General features: G+C 43.3%; 1 protein-coding gene across 2 annotated transcripts in view; it reads right to left on the bottom strand.

Moving 5' to 3' along the window:
* Positions 1–20,191, bottom strand: part of MGAT5B (alpha-1,6-mannosylglycoprotein 6-beta-N-acetylglucosaminyltransferase B) — a 284,082-nt gene that overhangs the window by 51,792 nt on the left and 212,099 nt on the right. For both annotated transcript variants that reach the window (XM_061621826.1, XM_061621825.1), the window contains exons 9-10: positions 10,202–10,333; positions 6,429–6,562 (exon numbers count right to left, since the gene is read on the bottom strand). In XM_061621826.1, the coding sequence (XP_061477810.1) occupies positions 6,429–6,562; positions 10,202–10,333 (266 nt within the window). The remainder of the gene's footprint in view (positions 1–6,428; positions 6,563–10,201; positions 10,334–20,191) is intronic.

The raw sequence follows: 20,191 nt of genomic DNA, 5'->3' as shown, positions 1-20,191 counted from the left end.
AGTGTTCTAAAAGCCAGACTCACAGCTGCTGGGCTTGCTTAATCAGGATGCCACACCCACACCAGTTCTTTATTTCACTTTATACAGTTATGGCTTCCCCCAAAGTATCCTGGAAAGTGTAGTTTGTGAAGGAGACTATGACAGAGTTCCAATGGCCAGAGTGGTTTAACAGTCAGCTGCTCTGACTGAAGGTCCGTGAGGGGAACAGGGCGTCTCCTAGCAACTCTCAGCACCCGTCACTAACTACACTTCCCAGGATTTTGGGGGAGAAGCCATGACTGTCCAAAGTGAAATAAAGGTCTGGTGTGGATGTGGCCAGGGCCAGCTTTGGTTTAAATTTGGGTAGGAGGCTACATGTGCCTGCTGTAGAATAAAAAGGTGGGGGAAACCCTGAAAAAGAATGATACTGTTCATAATGTTTTCCTTTTGGAAAGGAAAGGGTCAGTAGATTATGCGAACAGGTGCTACATGCATATATACTAATCGCCCATAGGAATGTTGCCTTTTGCAAGGTTCTCAATCACATATACAGTTCACACAGCCTACAAAATCTATGAAGGTCAGGGAATGCAGGCCTATGTGATGTGAAAAGAGTTTTTTAATATTTTGAATAATTATACTGTGTGCCAGGGCAATTTATATGTCTTCCAGGCAGGTTTGATGGTGAGGTTTGATGGAGTGGCAGAGCCACACCTTCACATAATCTGCCACTGCCTCATCCACAGTTCCTGTTGCTCATGCAGCCTAGGGAGGAAGGGGGGCAGGCAAATCACTGTGCAATCTGAAACTGCCACAGTAGCTGAGCCCAGTGCCATCAAATGACGGCAGCAGAGGTGGCTTGGGATTCAGCAGGTTCTTGGCCAGCTCAGCCGATCCTCCTTCCTGCCCGTTTGGTGGATGAAATGGAGAGCTCCATGGGGAACTCTGTGGGTGGAGGCAGGGGCACCTCTGCCCATTCCAGCCTCCCCCAGCCATAGCCATGAAGCTCACTGAGTGACCTTTGGCCAGTCGCTGCCTCTCAGCCTCAGAGGGAGACAATGGTAAACCCCTCTGAATACCGCTTACCACGAAAATCCTATTGACACGGTTGCCATAAGCAAAGCTTGGAAAAGTTACTTTTTTGAACTAAAACTCCCATCAGCCCAATCCAGTGGCCATGCTGGCTGGGGATGATGGGAGTTGTAGTTAAAAAAAGTAACTTTTCCAAACTCTGGCCATAAGTCAGAATCGACTTGAAGGCAGTGCATTTCCATTTGGTATTCCTGATATATCTGTCTTGGTGACCTTTACATTAGCTCTTTCTTTTTGTTTTGATTTGTTAGGCATTGGGGGAGAGGGGGAAGGAACACCAGCCAACATCTTTTGCTGTGTCTGAAGGCATGTATGCATTCCTCCTCAACAAAGAACCCATTCTAATTTCCTTACGTAGATCACAGCTTAAGAGATAACAGAGCCAATCGTCTGTTACTCCCTTTCCAAATATATATACAAAAACAGCTTATAGCAATTGTCTGAAATTTCAGAGTGCTAAAACCCCAACACTGCTTGTCTCTGGTTAATTATCTGATATAATGTGTGTATGTCTTTGCTATAATACCACTGGGGGGGAGGGGAGGATGAACTGAGATTACAGCTAAATATCACCATCAACCAATCTATATTTATCAGAGTCAGTGTAAGTGTAGTAGCTTGAATGTCAGGCAAGGACTAGGGAGATGCAGGTTCAAATCCTGTCTTAGACATTAAATTCACTGGATGACCTTGATCTAGCCACTCTCAGTCAGCCTCTATCCCACAGAGTTATTGTGATGGCAAAATGGGGGCATGGTGAGAAAAACATGTTCTGCAAGCAGTGTGGGAGTGAATGGGAATGAGACAAATAAGATAATACAATTTTAGTCAAACTGTTCCATTTTATATAAAGCATAATGATGATGATGATGATACCTGCACTTTACCAGTTGAAAATCACATATGTGCCCAGACTGTGCACTTAAGAACAGGCCCAGAAGCAATCAACTGATAGAGACTGAATGCAAAGTTTACGATTATTTTGTCATTGAAAAAGAACTCACTTCTGTTTGGTACAATATTCTCACACAAATGAGTACATGATAAAATGACAGCAGTGGTGCCATATTTTCCTAGCTAAGACTGCAGTTGCAATTCTCAGTCCACATAGTTGAGTGGCTGATCTCAGGAAATGGCACTGTCTCTAAAGATGGCTGGTTTCCCATTGGTGCCATCCTCTTATGTCACGTCCCCCTTCAATTTTCCAATAAGAACTGTTTATGCAGCCACGAGAGTGGTTGTATAATATAGCCAGCATGGAATTTTTTGCATTCCGCAATGTTAAATTGAAAATACCCCCATGCCATTCTGATGCTTCCCATAAGCTCATTTCAAAACACAACCTTACAAGACTTATAGTCCTGACTCAGAAATGCTTGCTTAACAACCCTGTATGTTTTCATGGCAATACACAAAACAGTCAGAGAAAATCAAGAGTTCAAAGTGTAAAACAAGAGAGAAAAAATCCAGACTCTGGTTGGACTTTTTTCTGTCAGTGGTCTCATAATTTGTTGAAATTAATTAAAGATCAGCTATGTTCACAGAATACCTGTAATCCTATTATTGACCTTGCTCCATACTCTGACCTTCATCTTCTGCAGTTTAGATGTTTAAAAAATGCCTGGCTGATTTTTAATTAATTTAAGAAATTTAGCATTGAACTCAATGATAAGGCCAGGCATGCTCAGTAAGACCCAACTACCAATGTTCTGAAATGTTCACAGCTCTTTGGCTTGGCTAATCAGGTGGCCACACCCACACCAGACATTTGTTTCCACTTTAAACAGTCATGGCTTCCCCCAAAGAATCATGGGAAGTGTAGATTGTGAAGGGTGCTAAGAGTTGTTAGGAAACTCCTATTACCCTGACAGAGCTCCAGTGGCCAGAGTGGTTTAACAGTCAGCCTCTCTTCTAGGGATTGTACCTCTGTGACGTGAATAGGGCCTCTCCTAGCAACTCTCAGTATCCTTCACTAACTACACTTCCCAGGATTCTTTGGGGGAAGCCATGAGTATCTAAAGATCTGGTGTGGATGTGGCCAGGAACAGCTTTGGTTTAAATTTGGGTGGGAGACTACATGTGCCTGTTGTAGAATAAAAAGGCGGGGGAAACCCTGAAAAACAATGGTACTGTTCACAGTGTTTTTCTTTTGGAAAGGAAAGGGGCTTTTCCTCTGCCCAGTGCCCACCCACCCAATCTCCTCCCCTCCCCCTCCCCCTCCCCCTCCCTCTCCGCTGCACCATGTGCTCAGAGGCACATTACCAAATTCTTCCAGGAAGTGGATTGGACTGTGAAAAACCAACCCAAATTGTGTTTGCATTTTTACAAATTTGTAAGGCAGTACAATATCTCAGAGAGGAGGTCAGGTCTCCTGTTCCCCTGGTGCATTCACTATAGCTGCCCTATTGCCCTGCTTTTTAAAGTTGGATAGACATATCTGTTGGCTATAGGTACGTTCTTAATCTGCAAGGGTTTTTTTTGCCTATTAGTGAATTATTTCTCAGCTATCCTGAACTGATCTCCCATTAAATCCTAGAGAATTCTGAGACTTAATTTGTGCAATGGCAAGTATCAAACATAAAGGGTTTTTTAAAATCAGAACTGCCAGTTTGCAAAGGCCTGTTTGTTTCTTTTCCAATCCAATCCTTAAGTTATTTTTTACCATGACACCACATCCTACTCTTCATGCTGTCACTTTGCTTCTAGGTCGACAAGGAATGATTGGTTGTCTTGGTAGCTCCTGGGGGGGTGGGGGTGGGAGAGAGAGAAACTTGCATAATAGCTCTGTGTCAGTTACAAGTCTTTCACCCTGACGATGTTGGGGAGATGCTGGGACAGCCTGGAAACATAATTAGCAAAACAGTGGGAGTGGGACAGTAAAGTATGAAAGCTAATTAAAATGGCAGGCCCCATTAAGCTTGCTTTTCCTTGGGGCATCGTTGTCAAGGTTAAGGTCAGGTGGAAGCAGCAAATCTGCCTATCCAGAACACTTGGGAAATCAGCTCAGAGGTACAAATATGGCAGTGTCTCTAGTACCTTTTCCATGACATGTATATAACATAGGGCACAGGCATTTTTAGTTCCTGTCTTCATGTCACCTTTGAGGCTTCTTCATCTTATAAAACTTCCAGATATATTCCTCATGTTGCTCTCCTCTGAACAGGTTCAGAGGAGGGCAACAAGGATGATTAGAGGACTGGAAACAAAGCCCTATGAGGACAGAATGGAAGAACTGGGCATATTTAGCCTTGAGAAGAGGAGACTAAGGGGAGATATAATAGCACTCTTCAAGTACTTGACAGGTTGTCACACAGAGGAGGGCCGGGATCTCTTCTCGATGGTCCCAGTGTGCAGAACATGGAATAATGCGATCAAGTTACAGAAAGCCAGATTATGGTTGAACATCAGGTAAAGCTTCTTAACTGTTAAAAAACAGTGTGACAATGGATCCAATTACCTACGGAGGTGGTGGGTTCTCCAACACTGCAGGCCTTCAAGAGGCAGCTGGACAGCCACCTGTTGGGTATGCTTTGATTTGGATTCCTGCATTGAGCAGGGGGTTGGACTCGATGGCCTTGTAGGCTGTTTCAACTCTATTATTCTATGATTCTATGTTTTATTTCTACCAGCATTGAGAAATGATTCAGGCCACTAGTTCAACCTGCAATCCAAGCAGGGGTGGGGTAAAAAAAAAGAGAACATCTGGCCGATCGCAAAGCAGTCATGCACACTGGGGTCAAGGGGTCATGTAAATAGTTGACAGCTCAGACAATGATCACCAGGCTACTTTCGGAGCAAACAATGTAGCAATTCTTTGGGGATACATCTATGTTGCAATAAGTAAAGACAGAATAAGGCACACCAGATAGAGTATTTTCTGTTCTGTATATGCCTTCTTGTGATGAGGCACAGCCCATGGACAAGTTGAAAGGATGTAGATCTGGCAGTCTGGGGCAGAGTGAAAGGACAGGCATGAAACATACAAATGAGGATCAATGGTGGGCCACGACTCCGGGAAGCAAGTGCTATTGGAGGTAGGGCTTTCAGGACCCTGGACAGCACCTAGAGAGCAGGCAAATTGTCCTAAGGACAGCTTGGAGGAAATGCTAAAGATGTGGGGTGCTTTTTTGTTTAGGGAAAAGATAATTAAGTGGGAGAGGGGGACATTGCAAAGCTTTATAAAATTAGGCATGGATACATATAATGTTTCTTCTTCTCTCATAACATTAGAACTCAGAACGACTCAATGAAATTATGTCTAGCAGATTCAAGGCATGCAAAGGAAAATACTCCTTTGCATAACACACAATTGACTTATAGAATTCACTGGCTTAGATTGCTTAAAAGGGGACTGAGAAAGATTCCCACTAGCATATATTGGCCATGATAGTAAAAAAACCACAACACACACAAAACCCCCTTCCATATTCAGTTATGAATATGAATACCAGTTGCAAGGGAGAGGGACAAGCCATAGGTTTTATTGTTTGTTTGTTAAATGTGTACCCCACTTTCCCACCAAATGATGTTCAAAGCAGCTAATGGTAAAATACAAACAAAAACCTAAATATAATAGAAAAATAAAACATCAATTAAAAAACATCAATAAATACAACAACCAATTGAACAAATTGTGATATTTGCAGTGGCCATAACAATAGGCTTATGAGGCTAAAGTCCTGTCTAAATAAAAGCATATTTGCCTGCTGGTGGAAGCCAGACAAGCCTGCCTTGACAAGGAGTTCCAAAGCCTGAGAGCAGCCACCAAGAAGGCCCTTTCTCAAGTTCCTGCCAAATGCACTTCAGATGTTGGTGGGACGGAAAGAATTGCTACTTCCAAAGGTCTTAACACTTGGGCAGGCTCATATGAGAAAATATGGTCCCAAGATGCATAGGGTTTGTAGGTAATACTCAGCACTTTGAACTATGCCCAGAAACAGACAAGTTGCGAGTGAAGCTGTTGTAACAAGACAGCCACATGCTCCCTATAAGTGCTCCTACTCAATAGCCTGGCTGCAGCATTCTAACCATGTGGAAATTTCTGAACATTCTTCAGTGGCACCCCATGCAGAGCTCATTGCTGTAGTTATTGCCTTCATGCCCTGCCTGTGGGCTTCCTGGAGACATCCAGCAACAGGATGGTAGACAACATCAGCCTTTCCTGACCTGGCTGGGGTTGATGAGAGCTGTAGTCCAAAAGAATTTGAGGGCACCAGGCTGGGGAAGGCTGAGGACCTCTGGTATGACCCAGCAAGGCTCTCATCCCATTCTTATGCCTGACCACCAATGGTCGCCCCACACTTTTTTTTTTAAACCCCCTCCATGGGAAACTACTGACAAATGCTGAGACCACTTACGGAACATGGTCATGAACTGCTTTGGGTTCAGGTTCCAATAGCCCCAGTTTGTCCGGTAGCCATGCAGTGTGGCATATTCCTCGTGATTGTATGCAGGCTCAGTTCCAAAAGTGTCAATTACTCGAACGCGACACCTGTGCAAGGGAAAAGGACAAAAGCCTTGCTGGTTATGTCCTGCATGGGAGCAATATAAAAATGTGAGGTAATGCCATACACATTTTTGATGGAGGTTCTCATTTTCTGGTATTTCTGCTTTAAGAAAGAATTGGTGTCTGTAATGCATAGTAACAGATCTCTTACATCAGGGATCAATTATAGGCTGCAGCATCTTTGCTGAGGCATGTAGCAATATGCACTCTGAACATGACCTCTGGGACAATACACAGAGACAAAGTCAGCTGTGACCTGGAGCCTGGACAATACAAGCTGAGCTGAGGAGTATGGGGTGCTATGACAACGACAAGCAGAGGCCTAGACAAAGGTGTCAAAAAGCGTAAGTACTGCTAGGTGGTGTTAGTATATTTATTTATATAATTTATAAATGTATTTATATACCACCCTCTTGGAAAACATCAAGGCAGTGTACAACAACATAAAAACATTTTAAAACATTGCAATACAACCATTAAAATGATCGGCTACTCAAAATACATTTTAAACAGCAACATAGGCCTGTCGGCACAATAAAGTCTTCAAGAGATGCCTGCAAGTCAAAAGCAAGGATGCCCATCAAATCTCTAGTATTTATTTATTTATTTATTTATTTATTTATTTATTAAATTTATATCCTGCCCTTCCTCCCAGTACAGGGGAAGACATACTTGATGCACTGAATTTAGTTAAACTGCAAGGAACTAAAGACCAACTGAAGAAAATGTGAATACAACATAAAATCAGGGGTGAGGCCCTACCAGATAGAAAGGGCTGGAGCTGAGGGGAGTTGTAGTCCAAAACAATTGGAGGGCACCAGGCTGGAGAAGGCTGGATGAGATGGACCTCTGGTCCTGTCCCTGGTGCTAGCTATCCTTCCCTGCCGCTCTTGCACCCCTTCACAAAAGGGGGAAAAAAGCTTTGAAGGAGGGGTGTCACTGGTACAGGGGAAATTTGGTTGGAGAAACTGGAGAGGCCAAAGCAGGCCTCATCCTTAACTGGAAATGTTAAGGAAACTACAAATCCCATGCTTCCTGGGAGGAAATTAAGGAGAGGTTCAGCAAGCTGTCCCAACCACAAGTGACCTCAAACAGGGAGGCAGAAGGGAAGAAATTGGAGACTGGCAGGAAAGGGAGCCTCACACATAATCAACATCTTTCCCCTCCCCCTCTCATGCCTTTTGTGAACACTAAAACACACATACACCAAGCACTAGCAAGAAGAGGTCTCAAAAAGTTAGTGTAAAATGAGGCAATGGGAATTTGCTCACTCCCAGTCATAATATTTATGTTATTATCACAAAACCCACTTTCCTAAATCTGTAACCAACCTTGCAACATGAAATTAATCAACACAGTCAATAATATCACTCTGTCACATAATGACAGCTAGCATCTGAGCATATTTCCCTGTTGAAGAAGGATAGATCTCATTCACAGAAGAAGAAGAAATGAAAGGGTGGAAATAGTCAGCAACAAGACAGGGAAAAGAGAGAAGCAGAAAGTAACAGAGGCGCAGAGACCGGCAACAAGGTCTTGAGGCAATAACTCTTTGAAGTGAAAAAATAGGAAGAAAAGAAACCACAAATGCCTGGGTCTTGTGGGAGTCACTTGCCAAAATTCTGTTAAACTTGGAGAAGTTTGATGTATTTCAAAAGAGTTTTTTTCCCTGTTGATAAGACTTCCCCCCAAATCCTAGCCATCCTGAAGCTAGCTTATAACATTAATAAAAAGAGAAAGAGAGAAGCCAGAAACACAGCAAGTTCAAAGCAAGCACAGGAATAACAACTCCTCTCCTCCAACCAAGCTGAATGGAGAGAGAAAATTGATTTATAATAGAAGCAATAACACTGCCTGCCATTTTTCTCCCTCATAACATTGTGTTGGATAACAGGAGGGATAGGGGAAAGAGTAATGAATAGCTGGGCTATCAATACTAAATTAAATCACAAAATTTCGCTAGCTGCTGATCTGGCAAGAGACTGTGTGAGTTCTCTCCCTCTCCTCTCCCTCTCCCTCTCTCTTGGTTGAAAAGGAGAGCCAAATAGGCAGAGGCATCCTGAGTTGATCCATCCATCTGCCTGCCTCTTTCTCTGTCTTCATGATGCTTGCAGAACACACCACTGGAGGGCTGATGCATTATTTGTCCTTGCTCTCACTCACAAGTGAAATTCAGCCCCCAAGGGTTTCTGCATTCCCCTTAGAAAGCGATATTGTTATTGTTTTATTTAAGAGAGTGGTCTGAGATGGCCCTTTCACCCTTGCAAGCATATCCCAGCATGTAACAATGGCAGCTGGGAAAGGAAACAGCATGGAGGCCGTTCACTGGGCAATTTACCAGCTGTCAGAGCCACGGAGATAAACTAGGCTGAGGGAAAGTCTAAATCTTGAGGATGTGCTGGAAATTTACTGTTGGATGCTTAGTTTGAAGGATAAGGAAGGCTAAAACTCCATTTCAATTTTGTCCAGTCTTTGGAATAATTGTGGGTAGTTCCATCCTTGGAAAATAATAGAGCAATGCATTTTGATATTTTGAAAAGACAAACAGAAAACCAGCTATTAAGAAGAAACCAATTTAGATAAAATCATTGTCATATAAACAAAGGTTTGTTAAGTGCTGTGTACAGCTGTGGTTTCAAAATGTGAGAGCAGAATGGAAACAATACCAAATGGCAAAGTGAAAGACCCAAAGTATTGAAAGCTGTACATCCACCCTACCATGTTGGTTAAAATGTAAGAACATTTCAACTTAGAAAAGTACTGATAAGATGTATATAACACAAATTTGATGTTATGTACAGTGCCATGTGCATCTGATGGCGCTATATAAATAAATAACAATCACAACAAATTGTTCAGAAACATACACAGAGAAATAGATTCCTTATAGTGGTGTAGCTATGCTGTGTCCATTATGAAAGGAGCAATGTGGTATAGTGGTTAGAGTGTTGAACTACGACTGTGGAATTTCAGGTTCAAATCCCCATTCAGCCGTGTTTCTCACTGGGTGAAATTGGACTAGTCACTTTCTCTCTCAACCTAACCTACCTCACAGGGTTGTTGCAAGGATACAATGGGAGGAGAGAACTGTGTACACTGCATAAAGGTGGGGAATAAATCAGCAGTGGCAGGTGTGGAGGGGCGGAGCCACAGAGTTGCCCTCCCGACACTGGACCCACTACAGCATACCTAGATGGGGATGGGACAGGGCAGGGGCAAGATCAGGGCTGTGGGGATGCACCAGCTGAATTAGCTCCACTGGCTCCAGTCCACTTTGCACTAGAACAAACCTGTTGGGGGAAAGAATCACACAGCTGAGCATCCCATGCACCTTGTGTCTGGAACGCATCACAGAACAGCAAAGAGAGTGAGCTTGATGCTTGGAACTCTATAAGTGATGGTAAAGACTCCGGTGTATTGCAGAATGTGTGTGTGTGTGTGTGTGTGTAGTGGCTGGAACAGCAAGGATGGCTACACTCTGTAAGGCACTAGCAGAGATGTACTGACCAAAAATTTTATACCTTCACTAATGTGAAGGTGTCATTTCCTTCATTGCCATTTTTATTACCTGCCTTTTAAAAAGATATGGGGGGGGGAGAGAAAAGCCAGTCCAGTTCTTCTTACCTGTATTTCTTAAAGGAGAGGCCCATGTGCTGCTTCATTTGCTGTAGCCCGTGGTAGTCTGTATAAATGAGGTCAAAGGGCAAAGGGACTGTCAAGGGACAATTACCCCGGCCGGGAGGCACTCCTAAATTACTGGAAAGAACAATAAAGAGATGATCAGCACTTAAATAGAAAGGGAGGGAAGGGTGATGGTACATCAGAGGTGGGGAGGAGGCCAAATGCGGCCCTCCAGGCCTTTCTTTTTGGCCCTCCAGATGGGACTCCCCCTCGGCCATATTCCCCTTCACAGCCACACCATCTCTCCCTAAGCCGCACAGATAAAATGTACATCCATTGAGCCCCCAAACAGCTGGAGGGTTACAGGTTTCCCATCTTTGGTGTAGAGGACGTACAGAGGGGATAGTGAAGTCCTGACCTGACTAGAAAGTTCTGTAAGACTAGCATTGTGGGCTGAGCCATCCGTAGCACAGGGCTCTCATGCTGAATATAGAAGAAGTATCCCACAGTCAAAAGGATTTCTACCTTTCCCTGGGACACTTCCCATGTTCTAGGATGAATGCTTATAGCAGCAAGCTGCGAAAAAAGAAGCCTGTGTGGGTGGGCCCTCAGAGTTACCATTTTAGAGGTTATGCTTCTGGAGCTCCTAGAGCTCAAGGTCATTTTTAGTGCTCACAGCTAGGGATTGGGGTGGGGATTTCGTTCCGTTTGCTTTTAAAGCTGAATCTATCAAATCTGCACTTTCCAAAACAACACAAGAAACGAAACACAGTGGTCCTTTGAATCCACACTTACCTGAATATGGCAGTGCAGTTCTCTAACCAATGTTGACAAAAATGTCATATATATTGCAAAAACGTACATTAATCAAAACTGCATAGAAAAAATGCATTTATTAAGAGAAATTTGCACTAAAATGTTCAAGAATTTTCATGAGGCTTTTTTTTTAAAAAATCACCAATTGCTACAGAACTGTGGAGAATGGAATTTAAGATGGGAAAAATGAGGAACAGAGAGCACAGAAATTGACAGATCTTTTCATCCCTAACTCACAACTACACAGACGGTCACAACATATGCTTATTAGCCACCATTTCAAAAGCTGGGAGAGTGCGTCACAGTGGTTGCATGGCCTGACTGGTGGACAAAGTCTCAAGGGTGCCTTACAGAGCTTGGAGGCTGAAGGGCCCATCGGTTCCCACTTTTCACTACTTCCTGCCTTTTGCTCATGCTCCTCCTCATGGTTTCCCTGCTCTCTTTTCACTTTATTCTCTTCCTCTGCATCACCCTCTGCTTCTTGCTCATCCTGAAACACCCTTCACAGCACTTCCACCTTGCCACTTGCCCACTTCTTTGCTCTGCCTCTTTTCTGTGGCTGTGTACACTACATGCCATGCATTTAAAGCACGTTTAAAGTACAAGGTTTCTCCCCAAATAATCCTGGGAACTGTCTTTTATTCCTCACAGAGCTACAATTTACAGCACTCTTAACAATCTACAGTTCCCGGATTCTTTGGGGAAAGCCATGTGCTTTAAATGTACTTTCAAGATATGGTGTGGATGCAGCCTTCCTGTCTGCCCCATCCCTATCCCTGAACTTGTAACTACACCAAAAGCCCCTGACCTGCATTACCGGCACAGCAAAGCCCCCCCCCTGATCAGCTGTTTAGTGGAGGAGTTGATTCTGCATGGTGCAGATGATGATCTGCAAACAGTTTTTCTTTAGGAATGCCATTTGCGGAGCATCACCAGTCTTGGGGTGACTTTTGTTCCCACCTAAAGTGGGCTAGTTCACCTCAATTCCAGGGTGGAAGTGCAAGCTGAGGAAAACCTGTTTGACTGCTGGGCTTTCGGCCAGGTACCATAGCAAGGACACACACACACAACCTCTTGATCAAGAGTGGCCCCGGTCTTAACACAGGCACAACAGCCTGGCAAGAATGAGAACCCCGTTTATTATTTTCCGTGCCAATATATAGGTTTCAGGAGTAAAGCAGCAATAAACAAACTGTACCACAACATCAGTGACAACGTCAGAGACGAGTAACAGGCCCCTGCTACATTTCAAAAAGACAGGACGTTCCTCCCTTGAATCTTTGGGGCCCTGAGTCATAGATAAGGGCAGGGATGAGGCGAGTCTGACGCCTCTGGGGGTAAAAGACAGGAACATATACACAAGAAAATACATATGGTCCTGAGAGGCCCTCTTATCAATGAAACTACGAGATTCTGTTGCTAAGCCTCTGAGGGAGTGCCCAGAAGGAATTAAGAGAGAAATACAAAGTTTTAATTACACATAGAAGATATATGGGCGTAAATACACATCGTGTACTGCAAGAAATAAAACAATCACGGACAGCTCAGTTTATCTTCTCAAAACATTGTGCTGCCGCCTGGTAGGCACCTCCAGGGCTAAATTCCCAGGAAAGGAGACAAAACTTAGAGCAGCTGTGCTCTCCCTCCTGTTCCATCAGAGTTCCATCGTGCTTTGCAACTTTGGCTCACAAAGCCTCTGATTTTATTCCGAACACCAGCACAGATTGCCCCCTCTGTTGACCAGCTATTCTCTGCTGAGACATTGATTGTGGGTGAGTGGGTGGGAAGGCATTGTAGCACCCTGCAGAATTGACCCCCAACTTGATTGTGGGGAGGAGGAGAAGATACACAGTCTCCTTTCCCTGCCCCTCTCCCTGCTACATGTTCAATTAAGATTTTAAAATCCTAATTAAACAGCAGCCCTGCTCCTAAACTTATTCAGGAGTGAATCCAAGGCAGGGCAGGGGGTGATCCTAAGGTCAACCCAGGGTGGGTTGGCCTGAGGAACCCCTGGATCAGAGCCAAGGGGCAGATGAGGAGGAGCTGTGCACAGCCTTATTAGATGTATTCTCCTGATTTGTTGGTTCTCCCTTTAACTGTGTTTTATTTTTTTTAAGCCCCCAATAAAAAAGGAGTAGAATCCCTAAGTGTTCCCTCCTTATCACACTTCAAATTTGCACTCAAGGCCAGTGAGGACTAAGAAAAAGAAGGGTGAATCCTCAGATATCTAGGTACAGTGCTGCCTCCAGATTCTGAAGCCTCTCAGACAAGAAGCCCTCAGAGGCCCACTTAGGGTTGCAAGGTCAGAAGCATCCCAAAACCTGAGATTTGAGGGGCGGGCCCTAGTGATGTCATGGAGGCAGGCCTGAGTGATGTCATGGGGCAGGCCCGAGTGATGTCATTAAGCATGATACATTAAGCATCAATCACAGTTGCATGGAGCATACAATTAAAAAAAATCTGATTGGAAATTAAAATAGAAATCTTAGCTGAAAGAAGGAGCCTGAGTAGGGAACATTTAATCTAGCCTACTTGCTTTCAGCAAGGAGGGTTTAAATTACTTTTTAAAACTACAACTCCCATCAGCCCCAGCCAGCATGGCCACTGGATTGGTCTGATAGGAGTTGTAGTTAGAGCTAGGAGCTGTTATAAAGTTCTGTAAAACAGATTTAACAGTCGTGCGGGGGGTCAGTTGACATTTTGGTTTATATCTCAGGAACAAGACCACCTAGAAACTTTTTTTTTTTTAAATTGAAGCTGAGAGTCTGGAGATTAACGAGTGCTAGCCGGAGAACCAGAAGGGACCCCCAAAAACCAGAAACTCCAGCCAAAAACCGGAGATCTGGTAACCCTAGGCCCACTTGAGGAATCATTCACCCTTTCCCTCTGGAACCAATCCCCCTGGGGGAAAGGAGACAGAAGCAAAAGCACTGGCTGCCTCCTCTCATCCTCATCTTCACACACTTAGACAGGGCAGTCCAGGGAAGCATCCATAACGGCCAGGAGAAGAAGCAGGTGAGAGATGGGCCTTGGCAGGTTTCTGACAATGCCAAGTTGCTGATACCCAGTATTATCACTGGGCTTGTGCATTGTGAAAGGGTCAGTATGTATTTGTCTGTCTGTACATGTAGGGAAGGGGAAGAAAGGAGATGTGCTTCTTCCTCTCCAAGTCAATGTGCTTCATATGCACCCCACCAAATGAAGTGAGGTAGGTAACTAGTAGGGAGTAGGCCTTGTGTAGTGGAACCCTGTTCGTAGAATAGTCATCTCAGAGTGTTTCACCTGGTACCATCTTTATGGCCTGTTTGGCCACAGGTGAAGACCCTTCTATTCACCCTAGTGTTTTAGTTTTAGTTACTTAATTTTAGTGTTTTTATATTTATATATATTGCTTTACATATCCTGAAGCAATGTACAACAATAAAAAACAAAGTACAAAATCCTTTTAAAAAGACTCAATTAAACAATACAAATATAAGTTTTAAATAACATGCTTTACAGTCTAGGTCTCTTGGTTTGAAATTGTGTTTTGCTTTTGTTATGTTTTTTAAAATTAATTTGTGATGGATTTTATTGCAATATACCATATTTTGACGTGTGTGGTTTTGCTTTGTGAGCTGCCCAGGAAACTTGTGTTATGGGGTAGCCATTATAAATGCAGAAACTAAATAAATAATGGGGTAGTTTGGAAGGACCCACATTTGGCATTAGGTCAGGGGCATGTGGTCAAGTGTTTTAGCAGTGCAACTGTTCTGCTGATACCAGGAAATGCTTCTAAGAAACTAATGAAGGACTACACTACATTCAGAAGCAAGCAAAAACAAGGATTTTCTATTTAAGGTGATTTAGTTGCGGATAAGTTTGTGAAGCTGCTTCATTGCTCTTGTCACAAAGAATATAAGCTCCAGTCCCATGTAGAACAGAAAAAGGCTGGCAGTGGGTAGGATAGGCTGTGGTTTTATCACTTGTAATTTAAGTTCACTTTCATGGACAATTTTACGCTAAGTGGCTGGCCAGGAAGATGACATGAATAGAAAGTCTCTTGTGTCTGACAGCCACTTAGAAAACACACACACATAAATAAAATGAATAAATGCAGAAGGGCTCAGAAGCCTATTACAGAGAAGCAGGTCAGCTTGTTGGAGATTTTCTGGTGCTTTGCTAGTATATGGTAAATACTAGCATCTCAGCACGAAAGAACAATGATGCAAAATCAAAGAGGGAAGGGTGAGACTCAGTAGCTCCTTAAAACCTCAGAGGAGCATTAAGCACATGTGGGGTGTGGGAGAAGAGAGAGACCCTGTGTTTGCCATCTGGAGATGACTGTTTCTACGTGCCTTGTCCAAGCCACCAGCTTGGAGAACCTCCATAAGACAGATATTTCCAGAACTCTTAGGGGCCTTTTTGGCCTTTTGGGTTAAGGCATAAAAGATTGGTGTGTGTGTGTGTGTGTTAGGTACTAATGTCATCACCTTTGGGGCTACTTTTGGATGAAAGTTATTGGATATCTTAACTTGGTCAATAATAATAATAATAATAATAATAATAATAACCACTTAAATGCCAAAATAGGCTGTAAGAGGTTTACACTTATAAAATCCAATATAAAATCCATCATCCATGCATAATTACAATACACAATAACACAATTCCATCAAAGCATTAATAACATTCATAATTTATTTAATAAAACAAGCCAGTTAAAAAGCATAACAATGAAAAACAATTAAAATTGTTGGATCAGAAAATTCAGGGGAATGCTGGCCTAAACTGGTCTTTCAGAGCCAGCAGAATATCAATACTGATGGGGCCTCTTGTATTCAGCAGGGAGGGCATTCCACAACACTGGTGCTGCAAGTGAAAAAGCCCACCCTCCGTGTTACCACAATACTCCCTGTTATGCTCACTTAAATGTTGATGTATGTTGATTTTTTACAGTTATACTGTAGTGATATTATACTTTTTACTATTCATCATTATTATGCTACTGTATTTAGACTGTTTTTATGGGAACCGCTTTGAGCACAGACTTAATTGTGGAAAATGTGGTATATCGATAACTTGACTATGAAAGAGGAAAATGAGCTTTCCACATTGTGGCCCACAAGTCTGCATGGGAGAGAAGGGGAGCTTTAAATGACATGCTTTGTCAAAAGTGGCGTACAGATGGCAGTGCAGTGTACCAGCCATTTAAACTATCCTATTATAGATGAGAAATCTCAATGTTCAAGAAACAGGGATATGCAGATAACAAAGCATACATGAGAGTATTGACTAGGTCGGTAGGAATATAAGAAAAAAGGCGCAATGATGAAGGTACTAGGATTGGTTCTTGTGGGGGTTGTTCTTTTATTGGACTTTGAAGGAGTATAGTGTTCCCTTCAAACTGGTCCTAGCTAGTACTATAGGCCTTTGGGGATTTAAGACTGACTCATCAGTTTGATGTTGTCTCATATCCTTATTGAATTATCCACAACAGCTGCTGTCACATCAGCTAGAAGCGATGGGAACCATGCTGATAGGAACCAGTCTTTACAGATTTTCACATCTAATGCAAAGAATCAAGATGGGACCTTTCCATCTAGGAAATATCCCTAGAAATTAAAAATGCCTCCTTTGCCCACCTGAAGAGCTTCCTTCACTTTGCTTCATGGTAGGGCTGGCCCGGGAGGCGTATGTTCCCCCTCCGCCCCCAGTTGATCAGTGTGGACTTCATAGTGGGGGGGCACAGTGAATAGAGTAACAGGGCTACAGTAGGATGGACCAATCAGTTGTGGGGCAGAAGCAAAGAATTAAGAACATAGGAAGCGGTCTTCTACTGAGTCTGGCCATTCGTCCATCTAGGTCAGTATTGACCGGCAGCAGCTCTTCAGGGTTTCTGACAGAGTTCTCTCCAGTCATACCTGGAGGTGCAAAGACTGGACCTGGGACCTTTCGCATGCAAAGCAGATGGTCTACTAGTGAGCTATGGCCCTTCCTCAAAATACAGAAGGCTGCTACAGGTAATTTATCCAGTCCTTGCATGTAGTTGTTAACGACTTCTGCCCTTTAGGGTCCTTACTTAAGAATGTAGGAAGCTGCCTTATACCGTGTCAGGCCATGGGTCCATCTAGCTCAGTTTTGTCTACATTGACTGGCAGCAGCTCTTCAGGGTTTTAGGCAAGAGTCTCTCCTAGCCCTACCTGGAGATGCCAAGGATTGAACCAGGGACCTTCTGCATGCAAAACAGATGCTCCACCACTGAGCTACAGGCCTTCCCCAAGAATTGTCTATTGACTCAGACAAGAAACCTGAGGTCATTTGCCCTTGGGAGGGGGGTCAGCATAGAGAGGTAGTAAGCTGAATTTGGGGTGTAAATGTCCGAACATAGTTGTATAAATCTGACAGTAGGGCCTTGTGTATGAAAACACCAACATGAACCATCAACATGTGTACATTTGAGAGGTTTTGGGTTCTACTGCCTGTAAAGAGTGCTATTTTGTTTCTAAGTTATGAAGTTCTTTCATTCTTTCTTTTTTCTCTGGGAAAAAAGCCCTATTGGACTGCAGAGACAGTAGATACTGTCTGTTCAAGATTACACAGGGGAAAACAGGAAGGTTATCACTATCAAGGAGAAGTGTGATAACATTTATCTCTGTGTTTCCAGGAGTGCAACAGTAATCAGCTGGAGCCCCTGGACCTACCAGGCCAAGAAATTTCAGCTGCTGAGGGTTTTGCAATACCCAGTGGATAACTAAAAGTGGGAATCACAGAAGGCTGGATGAGTTGCATTTCCTCTTCTCCATAGCTAGGAAAAGCTACAATCATGCACCTGTCTCGATCGATGCAAATTGCATTGTGCAGGCACTGGAATGGAGGCTAACATGTGTTATGGGATGGAGGGGATGAGAGTGAAATTTATTCCGAGACCTGCAACTTGGTATGGTCCTGTGGATACCTGAGTATGTGAGGATTCTTCATGAATATGAATCATGAGCTGGTTAGGTAGCATTTAGCAAGTTGATATCTCTCACAGCATCAGTTTCTCTCCTTGCTAACAAGGCTGGTGACATATCTGGCCATTGTCTTGATGACATCAGGTGTATCCTACCTGTGAATTGATCTCAATCTCTCTCTTGCTGTACACACACACACACACACACACACAAAGAAAGGGGGAAGGATAGATAGATAACACACAGGAAGAGGCCCTCCTGAATGTTCTGCAATGTTATGAACTCATGTTATGAACAAAAAAATAAAAAAATGAACTGTTCACTTCAATATAATTATGGGAAAAGTACACTAGAGAGCAAGAAAAATTATGAGGTATTTCTTTTCTCCTTAATAAAATGTGAATGTAATACTGGCCAACTTTACAAGTTTGTTATGAGGATGAATCAGATGAAGTTTGTAAAGGGCTTTGCAAATTAAAAGTACTAGATCAGGGTAGCCAATCTGGTGCCCTCCTCATGCTGTTAAATTCTAACTCCCATCAGCCCCAGCCAGCATGGCCAATAGGCAGGAATGAATGAAGTTGTAGTCCAAGAACTAGGGCTGTGCACCAGATTTGGCCAAGGCCCAAGCAAATTGGGCCCATTTGGAGGGTTTGGGGTCTCAGCCAAGTCAGGTTCAGACAGCCATGGATCATTTCAGGTCAGATGGATAAACCAGAGTAATCTAGTGCTGTCTGGGGGCAGGGCATCAGGCAGGAAGAAGAGGTAGCCATGGCTCTCCTTCCTGCCTGAGTGCTGTCCCACAGGATCTCTGCTGATGACCAGTGGCAGCGATCCTGTGGGATGTGGTTAGTAGTTTTCCTGAAGGAAAGCCACTTGCAAAGCAGCGCTATGTAGGATTGGTGCCTACATCCAGCAGCTGTTGAGCTGAGGGAGTGATCCTGAGCGTTGCTGTTTTACAAGAAGTTTTCCTGCAGAAACCCCCTTGCAAACCAGCATTGCACAGGATCTCTCCCTCCGCTCATCAGCTCTTGGGATAAACTCTCAGATCTGCCCCATGGCTCCAATCTGGGGGTGGGGCATCAGGCTGACCTGACCTGGGGTGACCTGGGGACCATGTGCCCCAGTTTGGAGCCACTTCTGAATAAGTTTGGGGATGGGGCTAATGTTTAATTAGGATAAAAAGCTCATCCTAATTAAGCATATGGCCACTGTGTCTTCTTTCCCCACTGCTGACCAACAGTGGGGTCAGTTCTGCACAGGATCATTCCCTCTGCTCATCAGCTGTTGAGCCAAGGGAGTGATCCTGAGGGGTGATGGGTGCTGTTTTGCAAGGGGCTTTCCTGATCGTCTGTGCACAGCCCTGCCAATAACATCTGGAGGGCACCACCTGGGTTACCCCCACACTAGGTGAATGAATGGATAGATGATAATCTGATTGCAAAATGGGGGTTCCTTTGAAAATTAATCTACTTTGCAGATTTTACTTTGCCCATTGCAGTAGTTTATGTGACAGAATTCACAAGAATTTGATGTACTGTGATTCATATTGCATAAAGCATTAAAAAAATAAAGGTACAAGCTTGAGATGGAGTTTCTGTACCATAATGGTGAACACAAATTACAGTCCACCATCACAATATGCATTTTCTTGTAAAAGCAAAGGCCAAGCGCATCAGTTGGTGTAAAATTAGTATCATTTCCATGCCTATGATGGAGCTATATTAAACTGGGACATCTTGCAATCTAGCGCTGTGAGTCTTCTTGAGAAGAAAACTCTGTATTCGCTATCAGTCTCCATTTACCTTCCACTTTAGCTAATATGTTCTAACTTGAGTACTGATCTCAATTCAGCCTGTACCTTCAAGTTCCTTTTCTACAATTCCTCCTTATTTAAACATTCTCTGTTCAAGCTTTCATCATCTGCCAGTTAAGTCAACTAATTTTCTACTAAACCCAATTTCACTCATGGTTGGAGTGAAATCTTGGTAATTTTTCCTCATGCCATGTACTATTATTAATGGCACTTGAAATTATGCAAATAAAATTGAACACAAATGCTTTCTTCGCTGAGAGCTTAACATATTTGTTTAGGGGGGGAAATGATCTTTGCATCCAGGACCAGCCACTTCTGAAAACTTAATCTTAAAAAGAAGAAAAAGAATTGACTAGTGAAATCTGCTTTTGATTGAATTTCCATGAATCCCTTTTTCCTGCAGACATTACAAACCTCTTATGAGGA

The sequence above is a fragment of the Rhineura floridana genome, chromosome 3 (genome assembly GCF_030035675.1).
Source record: "Rhineura floridana isolate rRhiFlo1 chromosome 3, rRhiFlo1.hap2, whole genome shotgun sequence".
Lineage (NCBI taxonomy): Eukaryota > Metazoa > Chordata > Lepidosauria > Squamata > Rhineuridae > Rhineura > Rhineura floridana.
Note: the sequence above shows the minus strand (reverse complement) of the source record. Positions and strands in the feature narration are given on the sequence as shown.